Genomic DNA, 19,011 nt, shown 5'->3' with positions numbered 1-19,011 from the left:
ACAGCTGGGTAATCCCAGGCACAGTGACTGGTCTCACAGAGCCTCAGTTTCCTCATGTGTAAAATCAGGATAATAATACTCGCGTTGTCTACTTCACATGGGGGTTGTGAGAAATGTATTTTGTAAACCTTGAAGTGCTACATGAAATATGGGTTAGTATTATTGGCACATGGTATAGAAGCCACTGCAGGGGGGATGGATAGAACACTAGCCCTGGAGTCAGGAAGACCCAAGTTCAAATCTGGCCGCAGATATTTATTATTTGTTTGACCCTAGGCAAGTCACTCCATCTCTGCCTGCCTCAGTTTCATTAACTGTAAAATGGGGATAATAATAGCATCTACCTCCCATGGTTGTGGAGAGGATTATATAAGATATGAATTATATATATACATATATATATGTATATATAAGATTATATAAGATATAAAGCACCTAAAATATAGTAGGAGCCTAACAAACGCTTGTTTCTTTCTTTCCTCAGTGTTAGGAAACATAGGTTCAAGTTTTATCTCTGACATGCTAATTTTGTGAACTTGAGCAAGGTACTGAATTCCTCAGTGACACAGGCAGCCCTCTATGACTACAAGTTCCATAGCAGGTGCATTGGGAGGTTGAGTTTATCAAGTAAATCACACATTCTCTCTCACCCCCAATAACTTCACCTATCATCCAAATGACTGCTTAATTCAGCAATTCTGTTGCTAGTCTTTTTCTTTTATGCAGCCCTTCCCTTACTATCCATTTTCATCCCTCCCTGTTCCCTTTATTATAACCAAGCTTGTCTTTGGGGGATTTTCCACTATTAACAAATAAACTTCTAGGGAAACCTAATGTTCTGTGTTAGACTAAGCAAGGCATTCCCCAAGGTAGCCTACACCACCATGATGAGGAGAACAGGACAAGAACACAGCAATGGGGGACTTACCGAGTCCTTGAAGATATGGGCTTATCGTCTTCCATGCCCCAATGCTCCCCTGGCGCATACGCTGTCCCACTGCCAGCTCTAGATAAAGAAGGGGCATCCCTTCAACAATGAGCATGATGACATAAGGGACCAGAAATCCACCTGCAGGAGAAAATAATCACAAGTCACCTCTGCCAGTCAGGAGAAGCAAGTATAGTGTCCTGGAAAAAAAGGCTTCCTCTGGAGGCAGAGAACTTCGTTTCAAATACCAACTCCGTTATTTGTGATGTTTGTGACTTCAGTCACTTCCCCTCTCTGGGGGATCAGTTTCCTCATTTGTCACGTTAGAGGATTTGATAATAAATCATTTAAGGTTCCTTCTTGCTGTAAGCAATGACCACATGAATTTATTGCTGCTCAATTGATCAAACCCCCATTGAGCACGGACCGCATGGGATTCCGCTAGGTACTGAGGAAAAGACAAACATGAGGAAGATGGAGTCCTTGAATTCAATGGACTTACAGTCTTGTAGCAGGGGTGATAGAAAGGATACAACACAAAACATCAGAATATGCAAGAGAACAGTGGAATGAGAGTTCAAAGCAGGAGAGATCACTTCTGATTAGCAGGGAGAGGGGCAGCATGGGAGAGTCAGTATTTGAACTGGGGAGGTTTTCAACTAGCAAAAATATGGATCAAGGGTCACATTTAACAGCATAAACAAAGACGGAGGTGAGAAAGCTGTGTCTGGAGAACAGTGAGTAGTCTGGTTTGGGCAGAGTGGAAGGTATATCAAGGGGAAGGATATAGAAACAGTATATAAAAATGTGAAAGAAATAATTCGTTGTGTGCAGGAACTATTCAACACATGATTGGAAAGGTAGCATTGGTGTGAGGTATAGGTTGGGGAAAGCCTTTGATGCTAGGCTAAGGAGTAAACAATGCAAAGTAATTTCCATCAGGAAAAGGCATTTCCCACTAGGGAGGTAGAAAATCCTGTAGGAGGTGGCCTCAAGCTGTGCTTGGAAGGGAGAGATTCTACTATGCAAAAATGAGGCACTAAGGGGAAATCACTTGTGCAAAGTCTTGGAGCCAGGAGATTAATCACCAAGTTTAAAAAAAGAGATCGTCGTGCAGTGCTCAGCGTTTCAGCTTCTGCGGTTGTTAAATCAGCAAACTGAAGTCACCTCTCAGTTACTCAGGATATTATTGGTCTAAAGCTATTGAGGTCAGGTGGCTAGAGTGCAATGCTAATGGAATCCTAGATCAATCAGTCGGTGGACAATGAGCCTTTACTAAGTGTCTATTATGTGTTGGGTTCTATAAGGGGGTGATGTGGGAAAGGAAAATCACGTTGGTGAATGTGTGGAGAATGGAATGGAGAGGGGAGAGACACGAAGCAGGGAGACCAATTGAAAGTCTGTCTCAATAATCTGATGAAAAGTGAAAGGTGTTTATGTGAGTCAGGACAAGGGATTGGATGTGGAGGCAGAAACAGCAGGATTCGGGGGTTGATCAGATACGTGGGGAGAGAAGAACATAACACCGAAGTTATGAACCTGGAAAACTGGAAGCACTGATGGTGTCTTCGTCAGTATATGGAACTTTGGAAGAGCCATGGGTTTGTAGGGAAAGTTAATTCATTCAAACACTAGGTCGGCCTCTTAGGTTTGCTGCATTTCTTAGCTCAGGCAAATTTAAACAATAGTAGGTGTTTACCTACTTGGTATTAGCTCAGAGATAATCCTAGTTGAGCCTATCTGTGTTGACCGATTCTATGATGGACTCAAAATGCAAAAACCCTTAGGAGAGATGGCATTCACCAGTCACAAGAATCCCCTAACTTGGAATCAGAGAACCTAGGTTCGAATGCCAACTCTGACAGTAAATAGATGCATGAATTTAGGCAAATTCAGCCTTTCTGGGCCTTAGTTTCTTCAAATGTAAAAAGAAGAAATTAGGACTAGATAATATCTAATATCCCTTCCTGATCCAAACTGCTTGACTCTTATGAAGTATAAATGACTAGTCAGCTCCTTTCCTGAGAGAAGACTTTGATTGGATGAGAGGCAGGGCACTGGGTGCCTGAAAAGTAAAGAGATTCTCACTGAGCTGAGAGAAGTCTTGAAAGCAAAGATTTGGAGTGGGTGCCTGGGTCTGAGGAGACCTCTGTTGTCTTGTCCCTGGAAGCCTGGCCCAGCCTGGCCCACCCTGGCCCTCTCGTCCCTGAAGAGGCCTCAGCCCGTGCCCTTGTTTGGAAGGTCTTCATTCAGTGGGACTACAGCAGTGATACCCGGTGCCAGTTCCCGACCAAGTTCCCTGCCTACCTGAAGAACCTGGCTGGAGAACCGGGTTGACCACAGCAGCTTGAAGAAACTGTTTGTACTCTAAATAACCTTTGTGCAGAAGCAGAAAAGCATGGGAGCCAATCTCACCTTGAAGTCTTGTTTGATGGTATATACTTTTTGTGCATGGAAACACTTTATGAGAAGGTTCTTTAGAAAATCATCAAATATATTCAGGAACAGAATGAGAAGCTACATATAACACCCCCCAGGGCCTCCTTCTGACAGACTCAACTGAGAGAGGACTTCATGTTATCAAAATTGCCATTTATGAAGACAGACGCATAAGCAGTGGGAGATAAATGATGGGAGTCTAAGAATCTGTTTTGGAATGGGACACTCTTCTGTCCACTGATCAATTGCAGAGTGTCCCCTACCTCCTTTCCAAGAATCATTCCTTTGTATCAACTACCAGAGCCCAAGTTGCAAGGACTAACTTTGTAAAATTCCACTCCTGGGGTGACATCTAGTCACTCAGCATCCTCTTTATGTCTTTAAACTATGTAGGACTCTTTAGTCTTTGTATTTATTTCTGAGAAGATATAATGAAGAGCATCACTTTTTAAATTCAAGACAATTTAAGAAAATGAGCTGTGTAAATCAACCCAATCCAAAATTCATTTCTTATCTGCTGCCAGGACTGGAGTTCTGCTCAATATTTATGCTGTCATCTCTGCCAGGTGGTTTTTTGATTTCAGCAAGTCATATCTAGGTTTGATTTCATTTCCCCTGAATTGAAGAATGCCTTTTTTTCCAGGCATATTTTTTGAGGAGGAGTAAGCCATGTCTGTGGCCAGCTGACGCACCTCCCAGACCTCAGAGTTCACAGGATTGCCAGATCTGTTTCTGCGGTTAGTTTCTCATACCAAAGCTCAACGTTTTTAATGTAGCACTTATTACTAAGTGAACCAGTATTTCATGTGATTTCCACTGACCTTGCTTCTCCTTGGAGAACTTTATATCATTACTACATTGTCATGAACATTGGGAGGATGTTGCTTGTTTTATTAAAACTGTGAACTCACAAGAAAGTGAATGCTAAGCCATCATACCTATAGACATCCTTGCTCTGTCCCTTAATGTGTAATAAGTAAGTATAATAAACTTTTTTCTTATTGCTTTATTATAGATATAACTTATGGGGGAAATTTTGGTAGAAATAGTATTGTATGTGTTCATTTTTAACTATTTCCACTGGCAAAATTTATGAATCATAAACCTTACTTGAATTCAGTATTCAGGATGCCCATAGTTCTCGTAATTAGCTTGGGTCAAATAATATGAATGTTTCCTGAGTAAAATTCCCACAAATTTAAGTTAATATTTGCTTTTCTGCTACCTACATTTTTTTATGACAGTGTTTTCCGAGACCTTGAAATTAAGTTAATCATTGTGGTTTGAGAGCAGGTTCCTTGGAAAGAGCTAAGTACGGAATTTATTAGAAAAGAATGGGGAAAGTAAAGTTCTTCTGCCAGGGATATTGTAGGTGGGATCTAATTCGGAATCTAATCTTCAGATTTCATTTCTTTTATGGATATTTTAGTCATTTACTTAAATCTAAGAAGTTTGTTTTAATATTTTAATTATATAAACCTTTTTTGTTTTCTTATAGCCTTTAACAATCTGTCTGCCTTTCACACTCATTGCAATAACTTTGCCCAAATAGTAATACACTAGTAAAATTTTTCTTTTAAAAAAATTAATTAATTTTTAGTTTTCAACATTCACTTTTATAAGATTTTGAGTTCAAAATTTTTTCTCCCTCTCTCCCTTTCCCCTCGTCCAGATGGCATGCAATCTGATGTAAGCTACACATGTACGATCCTATTAAACATATTTCCACATCAGTCATGTTGTGAAAGAAGAATCAGAACAGAAGGGAAAGATCATGAGAAAGAAAAACAAAAAGGGAAAATAGTCTGCTTTGATCTGCATTCTGCCTCCAAAGCTCTTTCTCTGGATGCAGATAGCATTTTCCAACACGAGTCTTTTGGAATTGTCTTAGACCATAGCAAGAGCTAAGTCTATCAAAGTTGGTCTTTATACAATGTTGCTGTTACTGCAGACAATATTCTCCTGCTTCTGCTCACTTCACTCAGCATCAGTTCATGTAAGTCTTTCCAGGTTTTTCTGAAATCTGCCCACTCATAATTTTTTATGAAATAATAATATTCCATTACATTCATACACCACAGTTTGTTTAGCCATTCTCTGATTTCTAATTCCTTGCCACCATAATTAGAGCTGCTATAAATATTTTTGTACATGTGGGTCCTTTTTCTCTTTTTTATGATCTCTTTGGGATACAGACCTAGTAATGGTATTGCTAGATCAAAGGGTATTGCACAATTGTTTAGCCCTTTGGGCATAGTTTGAAATTGTTCTCCAGAATGGTTGGATCAGTTCACAACTCCACCAACAATGCATTAGTGTTCCAATTTCCCCTCCATCTTCTCCAATATCTATCATTGTCCTATTTTGTCATGTTAGTCAATCTGGTAGATATGATGTGGTACCTCAGAGTTGTTTTGATTTGCATTTCTCTAATCAATAATAATTTATAGCCTTTTTATATGATTATAGATAGCTTTAATTTCTTCATCTAAAAACTGCTTGTTCATATCCTTTGACCATTGATAATTTGGGGAACGATAAAATTTTTCTTAAATAAAAAAAGAAGCCTTTCCCCATCACCCTCAGTGTTAGTGCCTTTCTTTTGAGGTTACTTCCAATTTGCCCTGTATATATCTTATTTGTTGTTTACATGTTGTCTCTCCTATTAGAATGGGGGCTTCTTAAAGGTAGGAACTTTGTTTTACTTTTCTTTCTCTCATTAGTACTTAGCAAAGGGTCTGGCTTATGATAGATGCTTAACAAATGTTTGTTGACCATTGACTGATTGACAGTCCTTGGCTAAAAGGTCTTTATCCAACCCCAGTAAGCCATTTCACAAATGTGTGTCCCTGGTCATGAAGGGGACCTGGTGAAAGAGAAGATGGGTCAATACATGCCAGGGTGGTACCCAACTTCAAATACTGGCTCTGCTTCTTTCTAATTTTTTTTCTAATACCTTTCCAAGGGTTGGGTTAGAAGAACCAGATTGTCCTCTTACTGAAACACCTTCTCATCAGAGTGCCCTCTGAGAGCTCCCCACCCCTCAATTACTTTTGTCCTAGGTGAAAACATTCTTGCTGTGACTGAGTACCTGTGTTACTCTGGGTGCAATACTTTGTATACCCCAGTTTTCAAAGTGTGGTCCCTGAATCCCTTGGGGTCCTCAAAGCCCTTTTATGGCATCTCCAAGGTCAAAACTATTTTCATAATAATACGAATATATTATTTGCCTTCTCTCTTTTTCAATTATATATCTATATGAGACCCAATTTGCTTCATCCATTTGAAATGAAACTACATTTTACTTTACAATAGATTGAATGTAGAGGCAGACATGAGAATCCAGGAGTCTCCTATTAAGCCAGATATTAAAGAGACTTCTAAAATACCTACAACGACACCACTCTTCTCATCAATTGTCTTAGTTTTGGGACATATAGTTTCTTTTTCATTAAAATCTTATGTTAACATGTAATCATTTTATTATTTAAAATTAATACCTATTTTCAGTTTTAATTTCAAATATGACCAATATTGCTGTACGTAGCCCATAGGAATAAAAGTTCTTTGGGTTGCTTGATAATTTTTAAGGTTTGTAAAGGGGTCCTGAGGCCAAAAAGTTTGAGAACCACCAGTGTATATTGTAACCGAATAGTTTTGCCAATAATATCACACCCTTACTGCCTTTGAGGCACTCTCAAGAGATGTGTCATTTCAATAATTAAACTTATCTATCCTCCAGGCATAGAAACAGTGGGATTTTTTTTTCCTTCTCTAAAACACAACCTTTTATTAAATAACATAAATTAATGGACTGGCAGCTAGAGAACTGTCTTTGGAATGAGAAGGTTTAGGTTTACATTGGATCTCTGACAACTGACCCCAAGCAAATTACTTAATCTCTCAGTGACTCAGTCAACTCTTCAAAAGGATTGACCGATGGGGTGCAGATGTGCATCAGTGGAGTGCATCCTCACTGGGAGGTCTTAACACAGAGATCACAGATCTAGTAAAAGTGATTTACTATGAGATAGATTTGCATACACTTGGGTTTGCACTGGTATCTCTTTTCTCTTTAATTTGTCAATAGTTATTTATCTAAGTGACTATTATGTACCCTTTATTTGCGGTTGGGCTGGTTCTGTGTCCTTCCATGTGTACATTAGCACAATTGTCTAAAAGGAGAGGATGCCAGTGATGTCAGCTGAGCCCGAGCACAGGAATGGACAGGGTGAAGGCGGCTGATCTCATCTTCCGTCCTGCATCCTGCTTGGTCTCCACCAAGTTTTCATCGGTGGAAAGGGCAGTGATGCATCCTGGCCCATGAGCCCACACTGCTGTAGGCAGCAGATGGTGGTTCATAAGAGGCTTGCTCCTGTGTTCACAGAAACATTTCATTTTTGATTATGGCAAGTGTGAACTTTTGCTCCAGGCCAAGAAAGACAGGATCAAGAAAATGAAAGTGAGAGTCTTTCAGCTACAACTGAGAAGGGGGAAATAGATGAGGAGCTGGACAATGTCCACCAAGCACTTGGCTGGATTCCAAGGCTCTCTGCCACCAGGGAGTGTCCAGGGGTTACAGATCACCACTACTACCCCATGCCAAGAGCTGCAGTTAGTACTTTCTGTGCCTGGAACAAGAGGCACAAATCACCACAGGGAGGGGACACAGCTGGGTTATGGAGGAGCTCACGTGGATACAACCTGTGGGGAAGACAGCTGTCAGTGGAGAAAGCTCATGGGAGTTGATGCTTTTAACTAATTTCACTAATTAGATGTTAAGTTCAGTTATTTTTACATTGCTGAAACACTTTAAGGGCTGTCTTCTAAACTTTAGCATCCTGAGTCGAAGTCCTAGTCACCCTGCCTTAGTTTTGTTCTTTCCATTTCCACTCCTCTAAAAGCCCCCAAAGTCACAGCATGCCAAAAGTCACAAAATAAGTGCCCAATTGACCTGTGGAGTTATTTGCTTCTGAGCACATGCAGTAGCCCATCATGGATTCATTCCACTATGAGAATGACATCTTTCTTCACCAGGCCTAACACAAAGCAGTCCAAGCATTTATTAAGTGCTCCTTCCTATGTGTCAAGCCCTGGGGATACAAATACCAAAGTGAATCAGTCCTTACTCTCAAAGAAGCTTACATTCTGCTTGGAGGATAAAACATATTTGTAGATAAGAAACAGAAGGTATATAAAAATTAAAAGTCAGTGGGGTACAGTAGAAAGAGTACTAGGTGTGAAATCAGAGGTCCTGGATTTGAATCCTGATATATCTTGTATTATCTTACGCAAACCATTTCACTTTAATCCTGGGTTTGCTCATCTGTAAAAGGACAGGGTTGGACTAGATAACATCCAAGTTCCCTTCCAGGACTGATTCTGTGATTGAGAAAAACTAGGTGAATCAGGGCAGGGAAGGGTAGGGGGGTGGGTGGGGGTGAGGGGGAACATTCTAACCACAGGAAGAATAAGCGAGAGTCCTCTGAAATTAGGTGGCACTGGTGCTGAGCCTTGATCTAGGGATCCAAGTCTGATAGAGGGCTGAGTGTGGCAGAAATGAGGTGGACTCTCCACTCTCTCCCTTGGGGGCTCAAGTAATGCCACTTGCTCCAGTCAGAGGTCCAGTCAGTCTAGTCCAGATAGAACTGTCCCTGGAGGGTGGCCAATGACATCTCCCGTTTCTCTAATGCTTTAGAACTTACCAAGACCCTTCCCCCAACTACCCTTTGAGATAAATCCAGTATAAGCGTCATCATCTGAATTTTACAGTTGAGGAAACATCTCAGAGAAGGGAAGCAACTTTCTCAAGATCACCCAGCTAGAAAGTGGAAAAGCACAGATTGAAATGAGGTCTTCTGACCTCCAACTCACTGGCTTCTTGCACCCACATACACACTATAGTCCCCATGGACCTCATGCTTTGGGAGGGGGGACCACATACTACTATTGGGAGGCAGGCAGCTGGAGTGACATAGAAAGGTGGCAGCAGCTTCAGAGAGAAGGCATTACATCACTTACAGGTGGGGCTAAGGAGAGTAACTAACCCCAATATCCTTGCCAATCAGGTCCTCCATCCTCTTCTACAATTTCTCTGACTGCCTGTCACTCTTTTGTACTTCTCCTCCCTTCCTTGCCTCCTTCAAGCATGCTCCAGATGTTTTTCTTAACTAGATTTCAGTGAGTCCAAAGTGGAGATAGAGCAGTCTGACTGGACCCAGCCACTCACATCCCTAGTGGTGATTCTGGGTATAGGTTTAATTATCCAGAATCAGTGTGTGTGTGTGTGTGTTTGTGTGTGTGTATTTGTGTGTGATGAGGAAGGGAGGGCAATGGGTGCAGGGTTAATCTATATATCTATGCTGAGTCACTAACTGTAACCCTACTTTAGATCCCTGCCATAGATTTCAAAGCACAGAATGACCCAGAGATGCTTCAGAGACCTTCACATCTCAATCTGATATTAATCCCCATAGAAAATGCCTCTAGAGATAGAAATCACTAGTATCCCAAGATTGCTTCCCCTTCCTATATTCTTAGCTCATTCTTGAATCTCCATCATGGACTTCTCCAGGAAGTCAAGAGGATGATGTCCTGGAAGGAGTTCTGGATTCTAACCCTCTCATTTTACAATGAGGAAACCAAGGCACAGAGAGATTTGAAGAGACTTGCTCAGAGTCACATAGCTAGCAAAAGTGCCTGAGGCAGGATTCCAACTCGTCTTCCTCACTTTTAAGTCCAGCACTCTACCTAGAACACCACCTATTTAGAAGTAGTCAGGTGGTGTAGTGAACAAAAGGATGGACCTCGAATCAGAAAAATCTGGATTTTATTATTAGCTTTCATCATTATTATTTTGTTTATCAATTATTATAATTATAATTTTATTATTATTATTTATTATATTAGTGATTGGAGCAGCTAGGTGGGGCAGTAGATAGAGTGCTGAGCCTAAAGTAAGGAATGAGTTCAATGCCAGTCTCAGACATTTGCTAGCTTTGTGACCTTGACCAAGTCACTTAACCCTGTTGGCCTCAGTTTCCTCAGCTGTAAAATGAGCTGGAATGTCAAGCCACTCCAGTATTTTTGCCAAGAAAACCTCAAACGGCGTCATGAAGAGTCTGAAACAACTCAACAATGAGTAGACTGTTGGACTGACCTGTAGTCAGGAAGAGTTGAATTTTAATCCTGCCTCAGGCCCTTATTATCTATGAGTAAAACGCTTAATCTATTAACCTCAATTTCATCTATAAAATGGAGATAATACAAGGTTGGAGAGATAATTCTTGAAAGTACTTTATAAACCTTAAAGCTCCATAATTGCTATTATCATTCTTATTAAAAATTGTACCAGATAGATGTACAGACTATTGATTAGGGAGCCAGCTTAAATAAACAAGGCTCAATTAATTCCTTCTTGTGTAAGGATGGGTCTGTGTGTACACAGGTGTGTGACAACACTTCCTTCAAGACTCTCCACTAGGAAGTTTGCTCAAATTATTCCCCTGCCAGCTCTCACTTATTCTGGGTTCACAGTCTCAGAGTTGGAAGGGACCTTGGACAGAAGTCATCTTCTACTTCTCCTACTACATACCTACAAGGGGTCATCTGGCCTTTATTAGTAGTAAGAGGTCTAACAATGAGAACAATAATAGCCAATACCTAACATTTATATAGTGTCTACTCTGTTCCATTGTGCTGAACACTTTACAATTATTATCTTACTTGATCCTCACAACAAAATTGTGAAGTAGGTAGTTTTATTACCTCCACTTTACAGATGAGGAAAATGAGGCACGAAGATGTTAAGTGGCTTGCGCAGGGTCACACAACTAGTAAGTATTTGCAGACAGATCTGAACTTGGGTCTTCCTGATGTAAGGCCCAGTGCTCTACCTAGCTGATTCATAGGTAGGAATAGAAAGAGACAGAGAGAGACAGAGAAGCAAAGACAGAGACAGAAAGAGACAGAGAGAAGAGAGACCAAGAGACAGAAAGAGGTGGGGGAGGTAGAGGGGCAGGGGAGGAGCTGGCTCTAGAAGAGGAAGACCTGGTTTCTGACACAGGCTAGCTGTGTGACTCTGGGTAAGACACCTAGATCCTCAAGGGCCACTCTCCAAAATTCTAAATTCCACAGTGGTGTGGCTTTGCTCTGGTGGAGGGAGAATCCTCATCAGGAAGTTTCCTATATCAGTAAAATTATAAATCAAGTCCCTATCTCTCCAGTAATAGATATTATGAGATACGTGTGCTTGTATATTGGTACGCATGTAAACAAACAAATGCGTGTGTGTCCCAGTAGAACAGAAGCTACTTGAGGGCAGGGACTATTTTGGGCATTATCTTTATATCACCACAAATATATACATACTTAATATTTATCATTAATAAATATTAATTACTAATTAATTATTCAGTTATAGAATTAGATTTATTACTAGATTAGATTGAAATTATACCTCCACGTGCCTCTCACCTATCTTAGAGTTGGAAAGGACCCCATCCAGTTCAACCCAAACCTGACCAAGAATCCCAATTCCCTGATTCTTCTCTCTCTGCCTCTCTTCCTACCCTCTTCCTCCTACCCTCCCTCTTTTCCTCCCTCCCTTCTTCCTCCCTCTCTCTCTTTCACTCTCTCTTTCTCCTTCTCTCTCTCTGTCTCCCCCTGCTCTTCCTCTCCCTCTCTCTTTCCCTCTCTCTGTGTCCCCCCTCCTCTGTCTCTCCCTCCCTCCCTCTTTCCCCCATTTCTTTCTTTTCTTTCTGCTTCTCTCTTTCTCCCTCTCTCCCTCCTTTCTCTTTCCATCTCCCCACTCTCTCCCTCCCTCTCTTTCTCTCTCTGATTTCTCTCACCTCCTTTCTCTCTCTTGGTCTCTCTACCTCTCTGTCTGTCTCACACACATGCATTTTCTATTGACCATACCATGAACCACATCTTCAGAGAGGGAAAGGATACTGCAGTCACTCATATAGGTAAACATAGGTTTCATAATACATAGTAGAAGGAGTGTAGGATTTGGAGTCAGAAGAGATGGGTTTGAGCCTGACTGCTTGATGCAGAGTGCCCATCTCTGGACTTCAGTTTCCTCATCTGTAAAATGAAAAGGTTGGCCTAGATGAGCACTCAAGGCTCTTCTGGCCTTCAATATTATAATCCTTCCTCACTGAGTATCTCAACTCTAGATATCTTTTCATGTGTCACGGGCCCCTTTAGCAGATTCTGGTGTAGCTTCTGGACTCCTCAAAATAATGTTTTAAGTGCACAAAACAAAAGCATCAGATTCCAAAGGAAACCTAAGATTAGTACAAATGAAGATGTCATTTTTCCCCATCCAGGTTCATGTTTAGCCGTTCTCAGTTGTGTCTGACTTTTCATGACCCTTTTTGGGGTTTTCTTGGCAAAGATCCCTTCATGTTACACAGCTAGTAAAGTCTCAGAGGCAGGATTTGAACTCATGAAGATGAATCTTCCTGACTTGAGGCTCATGATTCTATGCACTGTGGAGCCCCTTAGCTGCCCCTGAAATCTATTCTGGTACCCTAGATTAAGAACCTCTGATCTAGAGGGAGAAGGATGTCGCTCTTCCCCAGGTCTTTGCAGTGGAGTAACCAGCAGTGGCTCCAACATGGACAGCTCCATCATATTTTTCTTTGGAAGTAACCTTTGCTGGAGACCTTGGGCCCATGTCCTGTAGACCTGCTGACTTGACCGAAAAGGGATTTGATGAAGCCTTGGCTAGTTGATTTTGGAGGTCACACTGATGTTCTTTATTTGGAGTTTAATCTTCAGAATTAACATTCCTTCCACTGGGCTGGCCCTTGGAAGGCCTGTGAAGGGATGGAAACCCAAAGAAATGAACCCTGAGCTCTAATCCATATTATTCTGGGAATTATGTCCTGGCCGTGTGGTTCACAAACAAGTCCTTTGTGTAGAGGGTAGTATTAGGGGCAGGCCCAGTCTGGAAGGCAGCTGCCTGCCATGGACTTCAAGGTTTCCTCAATCTCTCTTGGGGTACACTTACATGAGTTTTTTGCTTTTTTGGCAAAGAGTGAGGTTACAAGTTCTCAAGGTGTAAAACTGTAATAACAATAATAACCCACAATGACAAAGACATCCTGATGTTATGGAAAAAGCAGGTCTCAGAGCTAGGAAGACCTAGGCTCAGGTTCCACCCTGGGGCCATACTGGCTGTGTGACCCTGGACAAGTCACTGAACCTCTTAGTGATCCAGCATAGCAGAAAAGTGCTGACCTGTATTGAGAGAGGTTTGGTTTTTTTTTTAACCACAAGTTCCTTATATCAGTGAAATCACAGGTTCAGTCTCAATCCCAGGGGTCCTTAATCTTTTTTTTGCATATCATGGATATCTTGGGCAGACTCATGAAGCCTATGGATATCTAATGTTTTTAAATGTATAAAGTAAAATACAAAAGAAACTAATTATATTGAAATGCAATTGTCAAAAATATTTAAAAACAAATTACCAGCCCCTCAAACATATCCATGGACCCCAGTTTAAGAACCCCCTTGTTTGGAAAACGTTTTCTCACTTGATCCTCACATCATCCCTGTGGCACAAATAATACAGGAACTGTTGTCCCTATTTTACACGTGAGGAAACTGAGGCTTGGAGGGGCTAAAAGACTTGCTGAGGATCATACAACTACCATGTGTCTGAAGTGAGATTTTAACCCAGGTCTTCCCAACTTCAAGTCCAGCTTTCTATCTACCCTGTGGCTACCTCTCCAAGCAAACCAGCTATGTGCATATTATTTAATCATGAGGTAGAAGGACCAGGGATGAAGACTCACATTTCAATAGTCCTTTAAGCTTTGCAAAGGTTTTTTCCCCTCACTTTGAGGAAAGGGAAATCTCAGGACCATAGATCCAGGACTACAAGAGACCCCAGAGGCCATTTGGATTAACCTTTTCATTTTACAGATGAGGAAACTGAGACCCAGGCAAGTGAAGCAATCTAAAGTCATATAAGCCTCACAGGTAGCATTTGAACTCAGGTCCTCTGAGTCCAGAAATAATACTCTAGAAGACATTTATATACAAGGATGGGCATGGGGGGGAAATAGGGGCATTTATGACCAGGCCAATACTTCCATATCAACGTGGCAACAATTTTAGATCTTACGGTGAAGCCAGAAAATTCAAATCCATTAAACACTGATTAAAACACCTACTATATGCAACACATTATGCAAAGTGCTGGAGAGACAGAGAGGAATTCAGACAAGGTCCTTGCCTTCTGCTTCAGTCTAGCAAGAGAGTGTAAGCAGATACAAGCTATAGAATGCCATAGGTATAGAGAAGTGAAAAGGAATGAGAGAGTGAAGAGGAAGAGGTCATGACTCAGGTAGGGCAGGAGCAGTGAGAATCAGAGAAGGCTTCCTGCAGGAGATGGTGCTTGAAAAACTAACAACTATGAATGAAAAAAGTTACCACCTTAGCAAGTGCTGGATGACAGTCTCAGACTTTGTTCTGAAGATGAGCTCTACTTCCCTACCTCTTCCTCTCCTCCTCCCAGAACTGAAGAATATTTGAGCTGGAAGGAATTTGGGAGTTGAACTGATGCATCCCCTTCATTCTATAGATGAATTACTAAAAACTCAGAGAAGTATTTTTCAGAGAAGTCACTTCAGAAAAGTGGAGTGACTTACCCAATGTTACAATGCACATGAGTCAGGATTCACACATAGGTCTCCTAACTCCCTATCTAGTGTTACAGATTCATCCATTCTGTATTACTCTCTCCAAAGCTAGGCAAGAACTAATTGCTTGTACAAAGGTCAGGTAATCTCCTTTCATTTCGGAACAGAGGTTGATCCCTGGACTATTTTCCATAAACTCAGATTACATTCACCAGCAAATCAACAACAGTAAAATAATTTGGTTTACACATAGGTATAAATCTCAGGTCCTTTCCCATGGAAGGGCCACAAGGTCCTGAAGTTTCTTTGGTAGCGTTTCATTTTTATTCAGAATTTTACTTCAATGCTTCACAAAGATGGGCAAATACAACTATATTTCCCTGGACTCATTCACCCACAGATGCAGGTAACGGAGCGTTTAGAAAAAAGTGCGTGGTTTGTCACATCCTTTTGGTTCCAATAACTGCATTGTGTGAATGTTTAATCTATCATGGTGGGGGGAGAGAGATGGAGAATACTAGAAGGGAGGGGTATTTTGACTTTGAGATTTGATCCTAAGACCTTTTATTATGTTGCTGGACCATCAAGACCTAGATTAACTTCCTATTATGACAGTAAATCGTAAAATCATAGATTTAGACTGGGAGGGACCTTAGAGGGCATCTGGTCTAGGAGTTCTTAATCTTGTTTGTCTCATGGAAGCCTTTTGCAGTCTGGTCAAGCCTATGGACCTTTTAGAATATTGTTTTTAAATGCACAAAATAATACAAAAAGAAAATCAAAGGAAAACATTTTTCCCCATCCAAGTTCATAGACACCCTGAAACTAAGAACGGATGGACCCCATATTAAGAATCCTTAATCTAATCCAAAGCTACATTTTCCAGAACTGAGACTCAGGGACATTTATGACTTGCTCAAGATCACACAGATGATAAATGTCAGAGGCACAGTTTGAACCTCTATGCTCTGAACTTCAAATCCAGCATCCTTTCCAATGTACCATACAACCTCCTAGATATTTGCAATCATTTTTGCTTTTCAAATACAAAAGTATAGGTTTGGGGCTTAGATTCCATGCTTTAATTTTGGAGAATGTTGTGGTTTAAGATTACTTTAGATTATAGGTTGTTCAATGAAATGTCAGAACATTATTTTGGTTCCTCATGGGGGAGGGCTGGAACATGCAAAAGAAGGGAGATATATGGAAGAAGCTTGAGAATCACTACCTTCTCAGTGTTCTAGAACTCCATATCCCCACCAAACTCCCAAACTCTTTACTGCATTTTTAAAAATTGGATTAAGATCAAGGCAATTTATTTTCTTCTTCAAAGGCCGGCAGGAGGCTCTAGTGCCCGCTGGCCAGGGTCCTGGAGGCCGGGGACCAAGTTTCAAAGTGGGGAAGGCTACGTAGAAGCCAAAACTATATTCCCATTCTTCTCCTTACTCCTGAAAGTAAGAGTTTATCCAGTATTTCTATTGTAATGTAAATATCAGCCGCCTTACTCTGCTCATTAAAGCCCCACCAGCCCAGGCTCTAAGAACAGCAGTAACTTGGATCTTCTGCGGGAAAGGGGAAGTGTCAGGTGCATACGGAGAACCTTATTAAGATTCGTTTTTTCTTCTTTCTCTTTGTTGACAGCTCAGCTGAGAAGAATGGGAACAGAGGTGAGTGGCTGTCTGGTCTACGTTAATTCACAGAAGGGAAAGAACTCGAGGCGAAGGGGAGAAAGACTTAGAGCCACCAGGGAAGGGGGAATGGAGGATGGACACCTGTACTTCTGGGCTTAAAAAAGGAAAAAACAAACAACCCAAAAAACCAACACAACAAATGCATATAAACTACCAGCAGCATGATCATGTCTGGAACCTTCCAACACGGATCAGAGAAGCGAAACTCTCACTTACCCCCTCCATACATTTGACATAAGTAGGGAAACCTCCAGACGTTCCCCAGTCCCACTGCATAGGAAATGCAGGCGAACACGAATTGTAAGGAGTTGCCCCACTGGGGTCGGGCTTTCTCCATTTCCACCATCGCGGCTTCCTGAGCGCTCAACACAGACTCCCGAAGCTTCCTAGATGCCGGTGCGGGTGTTCGCGGCTATCTGGTTTCCTGGGAGCCTGCGTGTCGTCCTTGTTGTCTCAGGTGCTCCTCCTGCCCAGCCTGACACCGCGGCCAGCCCAACCCACTACGCAGAGAGGAAAACACACTTGCCAATTGTTATCAAGCATTTTAATTACTAATCTTATTAACGGGCACGCACCGTAGTAGGAATGCTGGTAAATAGTTTATAGAGTACCCTCCACCCCCCACCCCAGGCTGGTCCACCAATGCTATCAAAGGGACACTTGGACGAAAGAGTTAGCTCCCTCCTCTCCTCCCGCCCCCCAACTTTGTCCTAGAAAAAAAAATTCCAGAGCCACTTGGAGTTTGGGTTGCTCAGTGGCCTGGTAAACCAGGTACTGAAGGTCCTGCAGAGCATAGGAAGTGAAGATTTGGGAAGTTCTTTCTCCTTCAGCACCGGGCAATGAGAGGGCCTGGAGGCAGCTGTGCCCACTTTGGGGGCTCACTTTTGTGTGGCATTTCATCATATGGAAAGAGCTTTCTGGGATACATGTCCCTTTCACTTTTTTATAAGGCAAATAGTGCAAGTCTTATTACTGACACCCATTTTAGAGATGAGGAAACTGATCACACAGCGCCAGAGAAAAAGCACAAGCCTAGTACTTCTTCCAGCAGCTTTTAAGGTTTACAAAGTGTTTCCCTTACCACAACTCTGTTTGGTCTGTAATAATGATATCTAGCATTTATGTAGCACATTTAAAAAGGCTCAAGCCTTTTAAAGGCACTCGAACCTCACCACAACCCTGTGGATGGGGTTCTAATTCTGGGAACCTCCCTGAACTTCCCTTGAATCTTCCCACTTAATCTGGCCTTTCATACTCAAATCTGTTACCCTTAAACTAGCTTGTCCTTCCATTGTCTGTTACCTCTGGATGGTCCCACCTACTTCCCCCCCAAGCCCTGCATTGTCTGATACCTCCCAATTCCTCCAGTTGTCTCCCACCTGTGATAATGTCACTAGTTAGTTAGGAAGATTCTGAGGATCACCTGGCAGGATAAGGTACCAGACACTGAAGTCCTTGCTCGTGCAGAACTGCCAAGCATTCAAACTATACTTCAGAGAGTGCAACTCCGATGGGCTGGCCACGTTGTTCGAATGCAAAATGTATGCTTGCCAAAAAGACTATTTTATGGAGAACTCACATGGGGCAGGTGATCACATGGTGGCCAGAAGAAACGATACAAGGACACTGTCAAGCTCTCTCTCAAGAACTTTGGATTTGGCTGTGCAACATGGGAGACACTGGCACAGGACTGCTCAGCATGGCATGTCCACATCAGAAAGGGTGCTGTGCTCTATGAGCAAAGCGGAATCAAGGCAGCACAAAGTAAACATAGGATGCTCAAATTTGGAGTAACCTCCCCAAATATCCACATGGACTCTCTGTGCCCAACCTGTAATAATAGAGCATTCCGAGCTCGTATTGGTCTGATCAGCCACAGTTAGACACACTGAAATTTCACTTTATCATAGTGATGTCATTTTGGTCCTCTTCGAGAATGAAGAACAACGACCAACATCATTAGTTACTCCAGTCTCATCAAGATCCTCCTTAGACCCTCCTCCCAGACTATTAGACCACCTCTAGAGCTTTCCCAGGGACTTTCTGTATATAAGTTCCATCTCACCTCCATGAAGGTGCTCAGATTGAATCCAGCTCACACTGTCTAACTGAGATTCTATCTGGCTGTCTTGTCAATATAAGCATCACAAATGCTTAAGCTCCTTAAAAGTCAACCCAATATGGCGAACCTTTAATAAACTTTGTTTTACTTTGGCTTGAGTTGAATTCATTCGACAGGACCCGGCATGTTGGTACTTTGGGGTCCCAAGCACCCCACACCTCAATCTGGTTCCCC

The 19,011-nt window shown here is 41.8% G+C and overlaps 1 protein-coding gene and 1 pseudogene across 1 annotated transcript in view; one reads left to right on the top strand and one right to left on the bottom strand.

Annotated features, from left to right (window-relative positions):
• The window catches only part of SLC6A20 (solute carrier family 6 member 20), a 60,215-nt gene extending 42,944 nt beyond the window's left edge, over positions 1-17,271 (bottom strand). Inside the window, exons 1-2 of the mRNA XM_072651387.1 lie at positions 16,932-17,271; positions 929-1,069 (exon numbers count right to left, since the gene is read on the bottom strand). Coding sequence (XP_072507488.1) covers positions 929-1,069; positions 16,932-17,061 — 271 coding nt within the window. The 5' untranslated portion in view covers positions 17,062-17,271. The remainder of the gene's footprint in view (positions 1-928; positions 1,070-16,931) is intronic.
• LOC140531002 (golgin subfamily A member 7 pseudogene) lies at positions 2,778-4,388 on the top strand (annotated as a pseudogene).
• Positions 17,272-19,011: the final 1,740 nt, after the last annotated feature.

This window comes from Notamacropus eugenii, chromosome 3 (genome assembly GCF_028372415.1).
Source record: "Notamacropus eugenii isolate mMacEug1 chromosome 3, mMacEug1.pri_v2, whole genome shotgun sequence".
NCBI classification, from domain to species: Eukaryota; Metazoa; Chordata; class Mammalia; order Diprotodontia; family Macropodidae; genus Notamacropus; species Notamacropus eugenii.
Note: the sequence above shows the minus strand (reverse complement) of the source record. Positions and strands in the feature narration are given on the sequence as shown.